Raw genomic sequence first — 17,436 nt, forward strand, 5'->3', positions numbered from 1 at the left:
TTTATAAAAATGACAAATAAATACAACTAGAATCTCAAAAGAATGAATAAATGTAATCTTTCCCCCTATTGACTGATGTTCTCAACCTTTAAAATAAACCATAAACAAAATAAAACAAATCATCCACTAAAAGGAGAGTAGCAATGATGCTCCGTGCAACTGTCATTCTTTGAAAAACAGCATCACCTTCTTTTTTCAGCATATTGAAGCAGAAAGAATATACTCTTATGCTTTGCATATGTGTGTCCTGGTAATAGTTAACTTCAGATGATTTGGTCTATTTCAATTATATGACTGTTGCATGAAATGCTCATCCAAATTTTCCTGGCTTAAGAGTTAGATTTGACAACCCATTGAAAGCAAGAAAGCACAAATATGAGGAATAAACAAAAAAGTTAACCAGCTTCTTCAGCCCTCCAGAAAAAAAGATCATGTTGAATGCTAAACAAATGTTTATTTGGAGTTTCTACTTTTTTCTGATCCATTCATGATTTTGCAATGCTGAACAAAAAAGAATTTTGCAATAGAGCCATTTTCACAAGCAGATTGAAACACTCTGTCGCACATCTGCACCCCTGGGAATTCGTTTAAAAATGGACAAAATAGAATACTGGCTGATGCATTCTGCAGATCAAGTTCTTAATCAAATTAACAGCAACAGAATACCCTAAGAATAATATGTTATCCATAGCAAGTAACGCTTCAGTTATTTAGATACGCAATTCTTAGGTGCCAATAAGCAGACTGAGTGAAGATACTGCCGGGTACAATTCATTCCAAAAGACCAGCAATAAAGATATAACTGCCTGGCCCTTTGCTGACAGGTGACTCAGACTGAAATATTATGGCAGGAGATACCTAAATAGCTCTCCTGATTCTACTGTTTCAGTTCTTTTAAACAAATCTCCAACTGAAGCAATCCTGACAGGATCTGAGCAGCATCTTAGCAGAATGACATCTTTAATACAGTGAACTGTTGATCTGCTGTTGACTTGACTGTTCAGAAAAATGTCCTAGAGGTGGAGAAAAGTTACCCTTCACTTTCACACCAGTTAAATGCCTCCATCAAAAGACATTTTAAAGAACTGACTCAGAATTGACATCCACTCCAGTACCACCACAGTTAACTGTTGTTTGAACCCCAAATACAATGTATTATTGGCTAGATTCCTACAGCTAGTCAAGATGCTAGCAACGTAAGGATCTTAGATCCTATTCTGCTGTGATGAGTGTCATCATATCTTTCTTCTTTGCCCCTTCTCTCTTGCCTTCATAAACTATTTTCTTGTAGCAGTGGAGGGCTGGTCTATTCTGGCTACTCATCTCTACTTCTTAAACAACAGTGCATTTGACCCAAGCACTCAGTCTTGCCATGGTGACATGCAACAGTCACAATTCTCTCCAGAGTTTTGTCAGACTACAGTGAGGCAACGTTGCTTGGGTCTTTTTCTCACTAATCTAAACTGTTGTGTAATGCCATGCACTGTTAACAAATTGGTAATGCCTTAGTCCAAAAGCAATAGCTTTTCAGTAAAAAAGTAAATTCTGTATTTCAGGTTTGGGATACATCCGTGTTGTAAGGTGCTGTATAAGCACAAGATAACGCATTTCCATCTCAAGAAAAATAGCTCAAGTTCAAAATATGTGCTACTGATGCACCATTCTTCATGTTCACAACAAAAAACATTCTTCATGCTACTGATGAGTCATAAGCAGCACCCAGGACACCCCCAGGACTGGATAACTGCCTCTCTCATTTTTACGCACATAGACGTTGGACATTGGTCCACTGAGAACATATTTTACCTTTTTTTGCCACTTGAAAGGAGATAATATCCTGTACAGAAATATTTTTCAATAGCACATGGTTCCTAGTGGCTTCTACACTCCCATAAGTTGGCACCTATCTACATCTGTAAGTCAGTAGATAATAGCAACAATAATCAGGTGAAAACATTTGGCACATAAACATGTTTTTAAAAAAAATGAGACCACAAAATACCATGCAAAGTGACCTATTAGATATGCTATATTTTACCTTCAGGATATACCGATTGGAGATTTTGTCATCAGCAGCCACATATAAACGGATGAAGACAGAGTTACTGTATTGACCACGAAGAGTTGCCAAGGCTTGGACTAAGCTAAACCTCCTTTCTGACCACAGTCCTTCAGGTCCAATGTTGGAGTCCAGCACAGGCCAGCGAAAAGGTGAATGCCTCAGTATACTTAACAGGGGTTTCACGTCAGCTTTTTCAATTTTATCTGAAATGTCAAAGTGTGACAACAATTACATTCCAGACAATTCAAATCCAGCAGCAGCCACACGAGACAAAAAGATTTATCGGCGTTGATTGATTTCTAAGCAAGACAAAACACAATAGCTGAAACCCAAAACCTCTGCTCTGCCTCTGAGCATAGAAGTGCGGGAGTCCAACCCAGTTTATCTGAATCAAGAATAAGAGAGCTAAATAAGTTCCTCTCAAAAAAGGCAAAGAGCTGGAATTAAGTCAATTAAAAAAAAAAACATTCCTTGCTTAGGAATTAGCATAGAAACTTCACTGGTTCTGAGGGGGTTATTGTACATTATCAAAGCTACAGGGCGCAGCATCCCAGCACCGAGACTGGGGGGGCAGGCTGTCTCAATTGCTGAGAGTCTCAGGCCATGCTGGAAGAAATCTGCTCAGGAAATACAATCTGAAAGAGTCAGAAGGACAAAGGGCACTTTGAAGGACAAGGTCCGCTGCCTCCCAACTCATCTTTCACCCATGCAGCTGCATAAAGGTAGTGATGTGTCCCAACCTAGCGTACACCACCTCACAGCAACATTTACAAGCTCAGGAAAAGCGTTCCACAAACGTGGCTATAGGGCTCCCCATCCAAACTTGTTTGACATCCAGATAACTTGAAGCTAAAGACTCCACGGCTGCCTATACCCAGCCCTGTGGAAGTGTTTTGATTAAATGTATATAGAGAAAGCTAGAAGGTGCTGAGCAACAGGCTCTTGAAAGTATCAGTAGGAAAATTTCACCAGAGGGCTCCTCTGATTTACCAGGCACTACCCCTGCATCCCTGGGGCAGAGTTTTGGCATCCTTTTGCACAGATAAATATCCCTTCAGAGTTCCCCGACAAGCAGGGGTCTCTGTCAAACTGACTTCTTGTGCCTTGGTGTACCTCACCGAGGCAGCTTCAGAAACCAGTGGAAGACACTGCATTCAGTTGAATCCAAATCAGCAAAACCTGTGCATCTGCACAGGGCTTCACAGAGCTCAGCAAAGAGGTAGCACATATGTGTCCATCTCAAGTCAGGCCACTTACTCTCGTTCATGCAGGATGCGTAAAGGATCTTGGCCTTCTGTACAGCTTCACTGTCTCGTCTTTTGCTGATGGGTTTCTCGAGCAATGCTGGAAAAAGAAATTATCTTTTTTTTCAATATGTTGGAAAACTTAGGAACTGTCTGTTTGCCTGCCTCAGCATTTGCTTTAACCATAGCATTTATTTAATTAAGGATGAGGTTCCACATGTATTTTCTTAAGCAGTAACACAGACATAAGAGGTATTTGCACTTCTTCCACCCCCAATAGAGGATTATTTATTTATTTATTAAGAGGGTTGTTTTAAAGCCACTTGATAGATATTGTTTGTTGCTCATCCTCACAGACAGCCAACCTCAGCAAACTGAGGGGACAGGGAATCGTGAGGCAAGGGTGGGAACCAGCGCACGGGGTAGGAAGTCAGGAATTCTTGGTGGCTCAGCTTCTGGTGCCGGTACGTTGTGAAATTGTAGTCTAACAGAAAAGGTAACGGGATCCCAGGAGCAAGACTGCTGGCATTCACTTTTGCCAGCTCTGCTGCTGCTAAAAGCAAACAGCAGAGAACTGCCCTGTTGACTGTCAAACACACACAACCTCAGTCTTTTAAATGACACAGAAGGCCAAGTGTCCAACTACTATTTGAAAACTGCGCAGCTCCTTCTTACTATAGGTGTCAACATACTTCGTGCCTAAAAGCCAAACTAGCTTTTCTAAACTGTCATCTCTCTGCATTCCTTGCATTCCTCACATTATGTTATGGAAGTGAAATAGCATGAAAAGCGCATCTGAATCTCAGCAGTCTGCTCTCAGCTGTTTCAAGCCATTTTATCCAAGTTATAAATCAGCCATGATGCAGTTGCAGATACACATACTATGGCTAAATGCAGAGGCAGCTTAGCTTCACTGAAATCTATAAGCTCTGGTGCAGCACAGCATGAGCACTTCCATGGCCAAGAGAAGCAGGGTAGTACTGGAGCACAGCACGGAAACAGGGCTAGCAAACCCTGTCAGACCTCATCTGGTTTTGTAAGACCCGGACAGGTCCTGCCCAGCATTAACCTTATTGTTACTGGGACCACTGGGGAGAGTGGCTTTGCTGGAACCATCCCAAGTCCCTCCTGTTGTACACTCAGTAGAGCTAAGAAGCCTTGAAAAATTCAAGAGTACCTTCCCTATGCTCCCCAGTGCTCTGGGTGTCAAGAGGGTTTATGAGCAAAGGCACGGTGCAGATCGGCCCTGTGTGATGCTGTGCCTGAGCTAAGCAGCACACCCCACACAAAAGAGGGAATAAAGGGCAACACAGGAGTCCCTGTGGCCCTATGCCGAAGTCAGCAGAGGGCCACTGGGACTTCATAACACCAGCCGTGGCAAAACCAAACTGCTTCCAGCCAAAGTTTAATCAGGCGTCAATACAACATTTTTCTTCTCTGTCAGTACTGGCCGGGGTGATCCCGAGCACTGAAGAGCAGCACCCTCCCGCAAACAGGCATCAGCTGCTCGCTCTCCAGCCCCTGCCCTTCCCAGCAGATCACCAGAGTCCTCTCTCCAACGTCGCCTCTCACAGGAGGCAAAGCCCGGCTGGGTGGTACCACTAGATTCTGCAGCTGAGAACGGTCTGGGTTTGCACTGCTCCACTCAGTATTAGGAACTCACTGTTGGAGGTAGGATTTAAAGACATTTATTTCCCAGGATTTCCCTAGCACCTTGAAGAACCTGCCATGCTGGACCTTTCAGATATTCCCCGTCTGTGCTCACGTGAGCACTCAGGGGACCATACTGCTGACATCAAAGTGTTTATTAGTCAAAGAATATCCTAGTAATGAACAAATGCCACTTGTTCTCTCCCTCCGTTCACTTTTCTCCTTAAAAAAACCCCAAACCTTGTTTGCTTGGATCTTTGATAAATGTAATGAGATAATCCCTTTTAGTTATGGACAACCTTTTCCCTAAAAATGCTGCTGGACAGGATTCCCAATAGCTTTGGTTTCATAATCCTCAAATAGTTAATATTTCTCAGCTTGTTAAATACCATATAATATCAATCATTGACATGCAACTGCAATGTGCACAGTTCTTAGCAGAATAATCAGGCCTGCTCATGTTTTAAGAACAGCATTTAAAAAGAAACTATAAATGGAACCTACATAAAACTAAGGATGAAAAAATACACTCTTATTAAAGCCATTGCAATAACTTCTGTTCCTTGCCAGTGAGCTGCACAGCCATGAAATTTTGAAGCTAATAAAATTCAATGGCTAAAGCCCAACTAAAGCTCAGGAGAGATACAGAGGATGAGATCTAGTAAAATAAAATCAACTGTAAGAATGCACCTGCATAAAATCCTGTTAAACTTGGACCTGGTGTTTTCCCATCAAACCATCTCATTATGCAACAGAACGAAGCTGTAACACTCCCTGCACTTTTGCAAAGAATGAGGTGGGGTAGATGCTGCCACTTTGCTCAGAATTGATTTATGAAGAAAATTCTTGATTCTGATAACATAAAATCCAGTGATTAAACATGAAAGCCTTAAAGAGATGGTTGAATCCTGTGGACACTGAAATAGACGATGTGATCCATCTGCACTCTTTAGGCTATAGATGTTCCTCAAGCTTCCAGAAGGATTTAGAAGCTCAAACCCGGAGCACTGGTCAGATCCACTTGATTTCTACATTAGCTAACATAAAATCCAAATACAAGGTTTAGAAATTCTCTTATTTAACTCACAAATATATTGGGATTTTATAGGTCCTTGAATATTTAAATTCTTCTTCAAGAAGAGCAAGAAAAGGCAAGAAGCAATGCATACGAATCACAAATATTTGTAATCAGTTAGCCTATCTACAGGCTGCTGTATCCATGGGGAAAAAAAAAAATCACTCCCGTGATTGATTGAAATCAATGGAGAGACATCAAGCTCCCTTTAAAATAGCAGTGCTGGGTACCGTGAGTAGCCTGGCCGTAGCAGCAGGCTGCGACAGCCCCTCTCCTGCACTGAGCATGGGTCGTGGCACTCCGAGCTCCGCAGTGCAGCGCTTTGAAGAGCTGCAGGTCTCTGCTCCCCGAGGACCTCTGCAAGTTGAACAGACCTGCCTCGGGGCTATCCTGCTCTCACCAGCACAGAGAGGCACTCTGAATAGCGCTCCGGCTCTCGACATGCAATGTGGCATTTCAGGCTCTCGTCTACGCTGAGGAAAATGCCACCTGGTGACCCACAGAGAGCAAATCCGGTCCCTCTGCCAAAATTAAACTCAACTACAGCTGGCTGGGAGGATTGTCTTTCCAACTCGAAAAATTTTAATGGCTTCAGATATTTTCTGTTTGGACACCAGAACGAAAGCAAAACTTATGAGGTCTTCCAAGAGAAAGACCAGATCAGTTAACGTTCAGCCTGACGAGGTACTCACAGACCTGCTGTTGAGTTTCCTACTCTGCCTTTCCAAATGCCTGCTCTCACACCTCACCAGGGGATTGTGTGTATTCATGCAAATCCACTGAGAAGTTCGGTCTAATAGGTTTTCCTAAAGTTCAGTGGCTGGAATTAAAAACTGTGACCAAGCTAAGGAGATCAGGGTTACCAGCATTTTCACTAAAGCAGCCTGCTCAGCACTAGGAAGGACATTGAGTTTGTTGTTCTTGTGGTTTTCTCTATTATTATTATTTTTAACCGCAAGTTTTCTTGCTTCAAAATGAAAAGCTCCAACTCCCTGAAGTAATCTTCCATTTTAGGACTCCATACATCAACTGAATTCAACTTGAGTCTATAGACAGTTTCAACAGACCAAAAAAATATATCCTTCACCAGGTTCACTGATTGTGAAAGAAATTTTATCTAGCTTTGATCAGCATCTTTTAGCTTCATCTTTAAATAAGAATTTTTAGGAACAAATGGCTTTGACCAGCCTAGGAAACACACAGCACTCCAACGAGATTAAAAAAACTCCCTTGAAGTAACAGTTCATTTGTTAGCTCCCAGTTAAATGTTCCAGTGCTAGAGATGGAACAGCAATCTAGCTGAAGAGATTAAGCTGATTTACAGCCCTTTGAAAGAGCACAGGATTATTATTATTAGCAGTAACCACAATTTAAGAACTTATTGCCGCTACTGACTTATAACACTAGCCTGCCGCAATTGCAAATCGGAATATCATAGCCAAAGATCACCAGGACAAGCAAAGTGAACCAGCACAGCTAAGCCACCTTGAACATAAAGGCTGCAATCCAGCCAAACATAAAGTAGACATTTGAATGGCTGTTCTAGCAAAGCAGCTCTTCTTTAGTCATATCTTTTACCTCCTTTACTTTTGAATTAAGTCCATTCCCTTTAGGATAAAAGGGGTCTTGGCCTGTGCTACTGATCTTGGCACCTTGTTGTCCACGTTTCCGCATGCACATGATGCCCAGATGCAAGATTTATGTTTCTCTTCACATAAAACTTAGTCATGGCAAGTGTCAAAACCTATTGGTAATCCCGCTCCGCAGTGCTGAAATAATATAATGTAGTGGCTTAATGAGATAAGTCAGAAACTGGCTAAAGGTATTCATGATATCCCAAACTTTCTGAGGTTGGGAATTGCTTCATCATTTGTTTTCTTCTACAGAGAGGCTGAGGGCAGGGAGGTTCTCATTGCAAATCAAAGTTCTCGTATTTCTGGCAGCCCAGGTCCGGTGGGTTTGCATCATTGCTCTCCCTGGCTCTTGTACAAAACACAAAGACTCGGCCTGGCCAGCAAAAAAAAAAAAAAAAAAGCTGGGAACGATCCTCAGTTGTCTGAACTGAAGATGCTCAGAGAGACAGCCAAGGAAAAAAAGCCGCAGTGGGGGGGCGGGGAGCTGGGTTGGGAAGGAAGGAAGTTTATACTGAGTTGCCTGCGGACAGCTCTTTTCCAGGGCAAGAGGGCTAAAAAAGGCCAGCTTCCTGTGGTGCACTACCCTACAGTAAATAGCAATCATCTGCTGTTAAAAGTGAGAGCAAGGCACTTTACAAAGTAATCTTTGCTAGTGTGTGTGTATGTTTATTCAACTGCATACTATTCTGAAGCTACTAAGGATAGGCTTGTGGCTAAATGTTACCTTTAATCTTACTTTCCATTTCTAGCCCTTGTTGATTTTCCAGCCTACTGTCTTACACAGCTTCACTTTGGTTTTCAACCACTGTATTTTATTTATGGCACTGAGAAATCCTGTACCTTTCCCTCTTCTGACTTGGAGTGTATGAAAAAACAGATTGTACAGTCAGATTTGCAAGGAAAAGAAACATGCATACCACTTAGATTAGGAATATTCATTTAATTAATCAGTGTCCTGATTTACAGATTGTATATTTTCTGTATGCTAGCAGACAGTTTTCTACATATACAGTTGAGTTGCATTCCTGAGACACTATGTGATTCACTAAGCTTATTTCTTGTCCTAGAGAGAAAAAGGTAAATTTTTTCTGCAATTTCCAACCCTAGATATGGAGAATACATTGTGCTAAGAAAGATAGTATCATTTTTTTCCATTCATTTTTGTCCTTATCCTTTTACAAACATTTGCGGTATGTGGAAAGTGTTTGGACAGTGATATCTGATGGTGATCTGAAGTATATTATAATGCTTTGTATCAACAACAACTGCATGTGCAATTACCCCAGTGGGAATATGCTCGGACTTGAAATAAACAAATAAAAAAAGCTATACAAGAACCCCAAGGGGACATCCCATTTCCTGGAAAGTTGTAACCCTGGAGGAGTGAAAAGCTAGAGGCAGACAAGTAATTCAGTGTGAACTCCCAGGGCAATGCTAGAGAAACAGTGGTCTCGGACTGCAAAAACAGAGAAGTATCAAAGTGGGTAGATGATGATCTTCTTGTTGTACACAGGATGGTGAGACAGACTGGAACACTACCTGCCCTTCAGCTGTCCATATTTTAAAAACAATGTAGGACAGCTGGACAGGGTGCAGAAAAACATCACAACCATTTGGGTTTTTCTTTGGGGGGAGCGGCTTGAGAAATAGAAGGCGGCAGGGGGAAAGGCCATGTGGTGAGGGAGCATGATTTGTCTCACAAGAGATGGTGGAAGGGTGATGGAATCACAGTATGAAACTACTTCACCACTAGAAAATGCTTGGTGCCAAAGAAGTCTTTAGTCTATTGGCAAAAGGCACAAAGCAAGCCAATGGTTGGAAGATGAAGACAAATTCAGCAGTGACAGTGATTAACCACTGGAGCCAAGCAACCAGAGGAGATAGTGGTTTCAAGACTTGATGCTTTTTTAGAAGATAAACTTTAGCTCAATGTGAATTATGTTTCATCCCAGTGCAAGCTATTGAGCTGCATTACATGGGTAATGTAATTGTCTGTGATACAAGAAAGGTCACAGGAGATAATCTAATGGTTACTTCCGGCATTGCACTCTATACATTTAGGATAAAGATCTCAAAGCACTCGTAGACATGTGGGACCAAGGAGATACAGCCATTATCCTTTGTTACAGATAAAAAGAGTGAGCCACAGAGGATTAATTCCTCCTTATCTAACTCAAGTCAGAGTCCTACTGATTGGAACGGTGCTCCTTTTTGAGCATAAAGCTTGCTGAACTTGATCCAAACACTCAAAGACCTTGATCCTTTGGAGATGGTAAATGTCCCTCAGTCCCTTTAACATCAGTGACAGTGGGAGTTGCTCAGCATTGACCAGATGATGCTCAGTGCTACAACTGAAAGCAATTTGTAATGCACTGTTTTCAGTAACAGAATCAGAAAGCAGCCCAAGGTCTTCTCAGAAACCTGTGCCTACTCATTCACTGCACCAAAGGCAGAAGATGCTCTCTCGTCAGCTATGTCCACAGTAAGGCTCTATCAAAGCCACACACAACAGCATGCTCTCCCTTTGGTTTGGGTAGCAGTAGCTAGCAACCAGATATTTGCTCCATATTGCATGTTTATGGGCTTCAGTTTCTCAGACCAAATGCAGGAACTGTGCTTGTGGAAAGGGAGCTTCTTTGCAAATACCTGATGACAGAGAAGGTGGATTTCTCTTTCAAATTCTTGAGCAATAAAGACTCTGTTCTTCATCCTCCCCTCTCTGCTGCTCTACATCTGTAGGGGTCAGGTTTCTAAGCTGATGAGAAGAATAATTTAAAGAGCTGTTCACCCACCTCCAGCTAGCAGTCACAAGCTTTCCTTCCCAGATTAGCACTATTACATGCTACCTCTGAAGAAGCAAAACCCGAGTTATCTTTTGGAAATTTGCAGGAGATCATCTGACAGCAGCAGCAGGATGTTTTAAGGATGTCCTGTGAGGAATTTCAGCTTAAAAGTAGAGAAATACCTACTTTGAGTTTGGCAATCAAACCAAACACACATCACTTGTGTGCAGAATGTCAGTCCCTGAAGTCCCTGAACCATAAGGGAATTATCATTAATCTAGTCCTCATCAAGAATGTCTAACCCTTAAATCCCATATTTTCTTCACACTAAAGAGCTGTGGCAAAAGAGTTCCTGAAAAGCAACCGTAACCCCTAAAGCCCAAGCAGCCAGCTGCCCTTGTGCCACTAAGGGTGCCTAAGGGCTCCAGCTGTGGCACAAAGGCACTGCCCTTTCTTCAAACTCCCAGTGCGCTGGATTTAAGAAGTCAAGCTCAGTACAGTTCACAGAGCAATGATTTGGCCAGGATGCCAAAGGGCACACAAAAAAACCCCCTTCAGAACCACGCTGCTGTTACGGAAATCACAGCTAGAAAAATGTACAGTCTTAATTACAGTAATGCGAGCTTACATGTTCCAAGAGTGATTATTTCAGAATGGTTTGGGGTCAGCTGACATTCATTTAGAGTATCTGGTTTCCAATTCTTTTTTTTTTTTCCAGAGCCAGAAGTTAAGCGACAGAGAGTTGGCAGTGGTAAGTTTTATGGATGAAGGCCTACAAGGGGCACAATGTTCTACCTCAAAATAAAAGTACTGGCCACAGCTTCTAAAATTATACACATGACTTGTGATCACTTGAACAATGGTAACTTCCCTGTCTTGCTATGTGAAAATATGAGTTTAATAGACTACAACACAGTCCAGGTTATGATATCAGAGAAGAATATATGAGATATATATATATATTTATTCTCATCAGTTTGGAAACCTGACCCCTATAGCTGGAGAGGGGTATAGAGGGGAAGGTGAAGACAAAAATATATTATGTGTGTGTATATATATATGTTCTAAAAGGAAGTGACAGACTTAACTGACATATTTCAAAGCTGTACATATTTATTGGGAACAAGGCAAGTATAGTCAAGCCAAGATTATTCTTAGAGTTAAATCTGTTCTCTCAGAGCACGCTCCCAAAAATAACACGGACATCTCCTGCTGTAGGACGCAATGTTTAATGTTTCAGTACCACTTTATCCCTCTTAGCAGGTTTATCAGCACAGGTCAAACTCCCACACTAATGCACCTGCCCAGCTTCTGTTTCAGAGCTGGTTTGCATCTGGAAGCCCTGGGAGAAGAGCAGAGCAAGTTCTCACCTGCCTGGAAAACACCAGAGACAAACCTCAGTGGAGGGCACAGGAACCTACTAACATCTCTCTTCTGACACCACTGTAACCCAACTTCAAATACATAATTTCAAGGCCTGATTAAATTCCTTTATGCCATTAAAACACAAGTTCTTCTGAGAATTTCTCCTGCTGTGCAACTTTAGTGTACAGTACAACCCATTTCCTCTATTAACAACTGATAGCAATGTTTAGTTTTTGAGGCTTCCCTAAAATATGAACTAACCTAAATTTACTTATTTTTATAAACTACCAGTTCTACTAATTGTTTTTCAGTGCTTCTTCCTAGTTCAGGTGTCCGGTGCACAGTCTGGCACATGCACTCTGGAGCCCTTATCCCCACCAGACTTTTTACAGGAAGTGAGCTGCAAATGATTAGTTTTTAAATAAAAGTTTGTTTCCAGGATTCCAAAATAAGAGCATACACTGTTTAAAGATGCAATTTTTACTCCCTCACAACTAAAAAGACAAACAATAAAAAATTCTCACCACTGTAGTTAAATACTTTTTTTTTTAAAAATAGCACTTTACTGACATTAAGGCTCTTGCCTTTTTTTTTTCTTCTTGGTGGGTGTAAACATTGTTCAGTTTCAGAGGACTGGAAGGGAAGATGTCAGAGCCTAATGCACTACAAAAGTTATTTAAATGCATTTTAAGAACTCCTATTTTGAATTTCTAATGCATTATGGTCCAGATTTCCCTACCGTTTGCTAAATATATATAAAACAAACTAGCATGAAAGGCTTGCAAAAAAAAAAATCTTTCTCCATATGCTTAAAACTATCCTTGCCTAAATAAAGCTTTTCCCTTTGAGTCTAAAATAAAATAGCACGTCAATATAATTTTCTGGTGCTTATAATATAGCTTTTAAATTTTACCAAAGCATATATTATTTCCACTCTCATGTATTTTGTGTTCTGTCCTTAAGTCAGCCTTCTACTACTTCCTTACCTTTTTTTACCTCAGTTTCCCATTGTAGATAATCAAGTCACCAGAATCATCTTACTGGAGTACATAAGGACTCGAAATAATCACTCCAAGCAACTTTCCTAACAGCAAACTCCATGTTCACACAGGAATATGAAATAAAGCAGACCACTAGACACAATTCAGATTGTCCTACCACCTGCCATATTGTATATTCCCACTGCTTTGGAAGGCAGAAGCATCCAGAATGCCAATGAATGGGGCTATTGGTCCCCTTTGGAAGGCTTTGTGTTGGCTAACACAGCCTCAGATATGCCTTATATATAATAGTTTCCATATTTTCAAAGTATTAATTCTTTCTTTTTTTTTTTTTTTTTAATAAAAACTACCAGTGTATTCTGCAGCTCCAGGAGCTCATTCTTCAGAACAGTCCTTGTGGAGCTGATGCCTCAACCCAGGCCTGCCTTGTTTTGATAAGCTGCGTCTCCCCCACCTCTTGTTTTATTTTGTGGGTTTGGGGGCAGAGGGTTGTTTGTTTGTTTTGCTGGGTTTTTTACAAGGCATTTAATGATGATCAACACACCATTAATCAATTCGGGCAAACATGTTTCATATTTGATACAATTAATGTCCGTCAGCCTATTTCTTGATGGCAGTGTCCATCTCAACATGGTTAGACTACTGACTCTTGAAAATAACCAGCCCATCATTATTAATTCTTCTGACATTCTGATAGAACATTTAATCATTATGAATTAATTTTGCATTAATGAGGATGTAATTAATATGCATGTCCACAGGAATTCAAATATTTAGTAATTAATCAATTCATATAGGTTCTAATTCCCAAGGAACATAAATCAAGTAAATCAAAAAAATGTTCCCAAATACCAATTTCAAGAAAGGATGCTGTATTTACACAAATAAACCCAACTAATATACTGACATTTTAGGATTCCTCCTCACTCCTTGAGAAGAAATTCCCCAATCCTTTTCTTGAATATCCATTTTGGCAGTATAGAAGTTCTCATGGAAATGGCAAACAGCTGTGCTTACATAAATGCTTCCTAATGCTGCTCAGTGCCCTAATATACAGCACATTTCCTAAATGACAATGCTGTTTGTTTCTCACTTCAGCATTTTGTAAACTCTGAGTTTGTATATGAAAAGAAAAGCGCATCATGTGAGTTCTTCCAAAAGTTAACTAACATAATGGTACCAAAACTGTAACAAAACCAAAAATCATCTCATGGGGATGTGAGACCCTCTGTTCATAAATCTAATTTCAATAATAAATCTTCACCTTTTGAGCAATATTCCCCTCTTCCCTACCCTGCCCATCTAGCCTCCCAGTACTATGCTGTAGGGGATAACACATGTCATTATAATATTAGGCGCAAGAGCTTAAACTGCATTTAAATCAGAAGATTGCAAGATCCCCAATTGTTACAATATAGGTGGAGCTCTGTACTAAATGGCAGCATTAAGTTTTACTTCATTATATTAATTCTTTCAACATGTACTTGTGTAATTTTTTTCTTTAGTCAGAAAATAGGAAGCGAGATGCCTTCGATTGCTGTGCCTTCCAAGGAATGAATTCTCTTTCTGCAAAATTACCAGTCTGAAGTACAGTCCTATAGTAATTTTGAAATTCATTATCTGCAGATACGAACATATCGTCCTTCTGCAGGCAACAGCCAAAAGAGAGGTTCATTGTAAATCCAGGGGGAATGCTGCGCCGCACATGGAACGTCAGCGTGCCGTACGGCCCGCTCCCGTTCCGGCACAGGGCTCTCAGAGGGATGCCGCTCCAGTCGCCCAACCAGGGAGCTGCTGTGGGAATCCTGTGGCTCAGTGACTCTGCTGCCTTAAAACCTCATTTAGGAACCAAAATTATCTCCTTTCTGTACTCATGGTTTCCCAAAATCACCCATTACAAATACAACTTTCATTCTGAACAGCCACAAAGCCTGGAAAAAGTCCTGGCTTCTCCACCTTTGACTCAGGTACTTCATTTTACCAAAAAGCTATTAACTTGTTGCCCAGAGAGATTTACCTGACTTGTGCCATTTATGGTTTTTCTTACATTTAGATGAATAATCCATTATAGGAAAGACCTGGACCACTGAAAAAAAGAAGTCTGCACCATTGAAAAGATGTCCATTTGTAGTAGAAAAAGCCAAGCAAAGCAGTGTTAAGCGCTGTTGCTGTTTGCTGCTATCCTGTTATCCAGGAGCAGCTATCCAACAAGAAGATATTGGAGGCAATAACATAAATACCCTTTTTATTTTCTAAAAAAAACCATTGCAGATTATCTTGGGAAAAGTTGCCTACACTGCCAAGTTATTTTGTTTGCTGTCTGTCTCGTGTTCTTTAAAAACCCACACACCATATCCTCCTAAAAGGCCTCCATTTCTTTCTCTTTGCCACATTGGAAATTCCTCACTTTAAATTGATTGGCATTCAGAAAATAGCTATGCTAGAAAGCTTAGCACAGCAAATTAGTCTGAAGTAGGTGTCTCACTGGGCCAGGATCAGTATGGGTACTTAATCTGTAAACTGGTTTCCACAGACATAAATTAAATTTAAAAGGCCTGGAAGACTTATTCACAAATGATTCATGTAATTTAAATCAGCTCCTTTGCAGTGCTGAGATTTAGAAATGTTTGCATAGTTTTGGGGTTGTTTTTTTTAATTTATTGCTTCCTGCATGGCCACTTGAAGAAAAAAAAAAAAACAACAACAATCATTGTTCTGCAGACTTTAGAGAAAGGAAAAGAAACTGCTTGGTTCATAATCAACCTTTATCACAGATAATAGGCACTGATTTACTTGCCTCAGACTTGGAGTTCTGAATTATTCACAAAAAGCCACTTGCATTTCAATGTTAAGACAATAGTGCTCCTAAACTCTTAAGGTCACCAATAAAAATGGAAAAATCCAGCAGGAACACAAACTGTTTCGCTGGAAATTTTAGGGTGAGAAACATTTATTAACTCACAGAGACATTGCAATCTTGACCTGACGTAAGACTGAAACAGTTGCAGTTTGAGGTAGCTTTTGTTCATGCAACAGGGGCTACAGTCAAACCTTTTTTTCCATTTCAAAGGATTCCAAGAGCTTCCTCAACCTTAAACATCGAGAGGCACTTTCTAACATGCCTGCAGTGTATCTGCAAATGAAAGGCTGCCTTCAAGTCAGGGACAGTCTGGTCCAGCCAGGAATGGTTAACTGGAAACAGGAGTACCTTGGTCCTCCCCAGGGCAGTTCTATAAGGAACCAAGAAATCTTAACCTAAATATTAGATGTCCATTACCTGGATCTGGGTCATAACAAAACCCACAAGTGTCTGCTTTCGACATATCTTTAGCTCTCTACAACTATCTTCCATACACTCCTCCACAACGCGTGGAAACCTGCTGCTGCTGATGTCCAAGACCTACCACTGCTTTCACCAGGCTAGGTTTTTATCCATTTCATATAGCCAACAGATCAAAGCAAGTTATCCATGTAGTTTGTGCATTCCTTTGAAAGCAGAAAAAGAAATCCAAGTGACCCTCAAACAAAGGATGGAAAAGAAATTAAAGGGGAAATGATGATATAATTTTAGTTTGAATCCATCCTAAGACAGCTGGAGAAAGCCATGGGAGCAGTATATATTCCATTATAAACCCAAATCTTGGAAAAAAATAGGATATAACTATCACATTAAGTTTTGCAAATCTACAAGAACCCTGAAGTAAGTGTTTCTTCTTGTCCTGTTCCTTCAATAAACCAGATATGCAGGCAAAAAAATCTACCACCCGGTAGTTCTCAGCTATTTTCCATTGACCCATCGCCATTCCTCTTTGGAATTCCCCATTAAAGCATCAAACACCTTCACCAATATAGAAAACGTTCTACCCTTTCTTGAAGCCGACACCTGCAAAGTCATATGCTATTGTGTGTCTGCAACCTCAAAAAAAAAAAAAGCTTTGCTCTCAAACCCAGTAATACTTAATCCAGGGTTCAGTACATTATACAGCTACACCTACCACTTTTTGGTAAGGCAAAAGTAATTCTTACACTTGCTACCCATTATCACCTGGAAGATCTTCTTCCATAGCAGTTGCCCCTGCACAAAAAACGAAGCTTCCCGAAGTCTGAAGATACCCTTGTGTAACCAAGGCCGTACACGGGTCTTTGCACAAATACCCAAACGCCCTTTCTGCCTATGGCTCAGGAACATTCAGGGACCAGAAAACAGATTAGAAGTTCAAATAATTTATTAAGTAACATAATTTTTTAATATATTACCTGAATAAATACTTCCAACTATATCACACCATCAAAGAATATCAAATATGAAAAATGTGGCTTTCTGGCCAAGCCATGTTATCACTTTCAGATGAATAGTTTTCTTTAATATGATAAATATTTCAGAACACAGAACTTGCATAATAATCATCTCTTTAAAGAATGGGGCTTTTTTAAACTACTAAGTGTCAAACAGGGAGATTTACCATGAAATACAAAGTTCCACTAAGAGTTCTTTAGGAAGGAGAAATTAAATTGGCTTCCAAGGTCTGCTCAGCCATATGTCTGTGTTTCTCTATGCAGTAGTTCATCTTGCTAAAACTTTTGATAGCAAAGTTGTGGTCATCCACAAATGGGTAATTCAG

The 17,436-nt window shown here is 40.6% G+C and overlaps 1 protein-coding gene across 1 annotated transcript in view; it reads right to left on the reverse strand.

Annotated features, from left to right (window-relative positions):
- The window catches only part of PHEX (phosphate regulating endopeptidase X-linked), a 110,086-nt gene that overhangs the window by 83,658 nt on the left and 8,992 nt on the right, over positions 1–17,436 (reverse strand). The window contains exons 4-5 of the mRNA XM_075775052.1: positions 3,320–3,406; positions 2,039–2,265 (exon numbers count right to left, since the gene is read on the reverse strand). Of these exons, the coding sequence (XP_075631167.1) occupies positions 2,039–2,265; positions 3,320–3,406 (314 nt within the window). The remainder of the gene's footprint in view (positions 1–2,038; positions 2,266–3,319; positions 3,407–17,436) is intronic.

This window comes from Balearica regulorum, chromosome 1 (assembly GCF_011004875.1).
Source record: "Balearica regulorum gibbericeps isolate bBalReg1 chromosome 1, bBalReg1.pri, whole genome shotgun sequence".
Classification (NCBI taxonomy): domain Eukaryota; kingdom Metazoa; phylum Chordata; class Aves; order Gruiformes; family Gruidae; genus Balearica; species Balearica regulorum.